General features: G+C 52.1%; 1 protein-coding gene across 1 annotated transcript; it reads left to right on the forward strand.

Moving 5' to 3' along the window:
• The first annotated feature begins 580 nt into the window (after positions 1-580).
• Positions 581-1585, forward strand: LOC108681296 (nematocyst expressed protein 3-like). The gene has a single exon (XM_018170317.1). The coding sequence runs from the start codon at positions 581-583 to the stop codon at positions 1583-1585; it is 1005 nt and encodes a 334-aa protein (XP_018025806.1).
• Positions 1586-2374: the final 789 nt, after the last annotated feature.

The following is a 2374-nucleotide window of genomic DNA, read 5'->3' on the forward strand; positions in this document are numbered from 1 at the left end:
AATTCTAGCTTCATTGTGGCTAAATTCTTGCTACATTGTGGCTACAAGTGGATACATTGTGACCACATTGTGGCTACTTTGTGGCTACCGGCTTTAATTTTGGCGAGGCAGGAGGGCTGCACGCGTGTTGGCTGAGCAAGCAAGGGCTGTGAGTACAACACAGCCTCCGAGTGAGATGTGAGGGCATGAATATGATGTTATGTCCTCAAAAATATAACTAAACATAATGTTATGTCCTAACAAACATAACTATACATAATGTTATGTCCTCACAGGCACGACTTAAGCAATAATGTTCTCACTAATATAACATGAAACCCCTCAAATGTGAGGTATTGGCCATATAAATTCTTGACTCGGGACTTGCTGATTCACTTTACCGCGATGCGCTCATCGCACGCTACGTCAACTCCTCGAGCAGTTTTTGCGGCCTCATTGAGCCTCGCTTCTTATTCCATGTGGAAACTCCTGATCGCCGAGGGTAACTCTGTCTCCTGGTGGCCGAGGGTAACTGTCTCCTGATGGCCGAGGGTAACTCTGTCTCCTGATCGCCGAGGGTAACTCTGTCTCCTGATCGCAGATGTGTATAAGAGACAGCCGCAAAGAGCGCCCGAGTCTGCGTTCCGGCTCCGCAAAGAGCGCCCGAGTCTGCGTTCCGGCTCCGCAAAGAGCGCCCGAGTCTGCGTTCCGGCTCCGCAAAGAGCGCCCGAGTCTGCGTTCCGGCTCCGCAAAGAGCGCCCGAGTCTGCGTTCCGGCTCCGCAAAGAGCGCCCGAGTCTGCGTTCCGGCTCCGCAAAGAGCGCCCGAGTCTGCGTTCCGGCTCCGCAAAGAGCGCCCGAGTCTGCGTTCCGGCTCCGCAAAGAGCGCCCGAGTCTGCGTTCCGGCTCCGCAAAGAGCGCCCGAGTCTGCGTTCCGGCTCCGCAAAGAGCGCCCGAGTCTGCGTTCCGGCTCCGCAAAGAGCGCCCGAGTCTGCGTTCCGGCTCCGCAAAGAGCGCCCGAGTCTGCGTTCCGGCTCCGCAAAGAGCGCCCGAGTCTGCGTTCCGGCTCCGCAAAGAGCGCCCGAGTCTGCGTTCCGGCTCCGCAAAGAGCGCCCGAGTCTGCGTTCCGGCTCCGCAAAGAGCGCCCGAGTCTGCGTTCCGGCTCCGCAAAGAGCGCCCGAGTCTGCGTTCCGGCTCCGCAAAGAGCGCCCGAGTCTGCGTTCCGGCTCCGCAAAGAGCGCCCGAGTCTGCGTTCCGGCTCCGCAAAGAGCGCCCGAGTCTGCGTTCCGGCTCCGCAAAGAGCGCCCGAGTCTGCGTTCCGGCTCCGCAAAGAGCGCCCGAGTCTGCGTTCCGGCTCCGCAAAGAGCGCCCGAGTCTGCGTTCCGGCTCCGCAAAGAGCGCCCGAGTCTGCGTTCCGGCTCCGCAAAGAGCGCCCGAGTCTGCGTTCCGGCTCCGCAAAGAGCGCCCGAGTCTGCGTTCCGGCTCCGCAAAGAGCGCCCGAGTCTGCGTTCCGGCTCCGCAAAGAGCGCCCGAGTCTGCGTTCCGGCTCCGCAAAGAGCGCCCGAGTCTGCGTTCCGGCTCCGCAAAGANCTTTATAGGGCGCCCTAGACGCGCTTTATAGGGCGCCCTAGACGCACTTTATAGGGCGCCCTAGACGCGCTTTATAGAGCGCCCTAGACGCACTTTATAGGGCGCCCTAGACGCGCTTTATAGGGCGCCCTAGACGCATTTAATATACCTATCTCACTTGACGCACTTCATTTACCTATATTATGTCACATATATATTAATATATACCAAATTACAGACCTCACTCGGAAAGGCCGCCAACACATCACTCTCATTATCTTTATCACAAAGATCACTATTATTAATCTATATCTGATTACATTAATGCACTTACTACACCCAAACACAATATAAATCAAACCCATTGATAATTAACGCCAAGGTTGGGCGTTATATCCAATATATATCCATATCCATATTTAACCTCATGAGCCTGATACTGAATCTTGGCTAAGAGAAAAGGTTCCCCACCTTCCTCATTCATGTCAATCAATCAATCAATGCACTGACGTGCGTGACATTATTGCACTAAACTGTTACCTTAATACAGTGTAAATATTAGATAGGAATTTAGATTTTAATATTGAATAAAATATATGAATATGTTTATTTTTAATTATTATGATTTAATACAGCGGTCATTAGGCTCACGCTCGACAAACAAGGTATTCGGAGAAGAATACTTATTCGGTATTCTTCTATTCCTTTCAAGTATTCCAAGAACACCTTACAGGTCAGATACTTCAAAAGTTTATGAAAATCCTTCTTATACTCATGTTCAAGACGAGTACAGTCACTGTTTTCTTGATAATCATGAATTAAAATGAA

The sequence above is a fragment of the Hyalella azteca genome, unplaced genomic scaffold (assembly GCF_000764305.2).
Source record: "Hyalella azteca isolate HAZT.00-mixed unplaced genomic scaffold, Hazt_2.0.2 contig2334, whole genome shotgun sequence".
Taxonomy (NCBI): Eukaryota; Metazoa; Arthropoda; class Malacostraca; order Amphipoda; family Hyalellidae; genus Hyalella; species Hyalella azteca.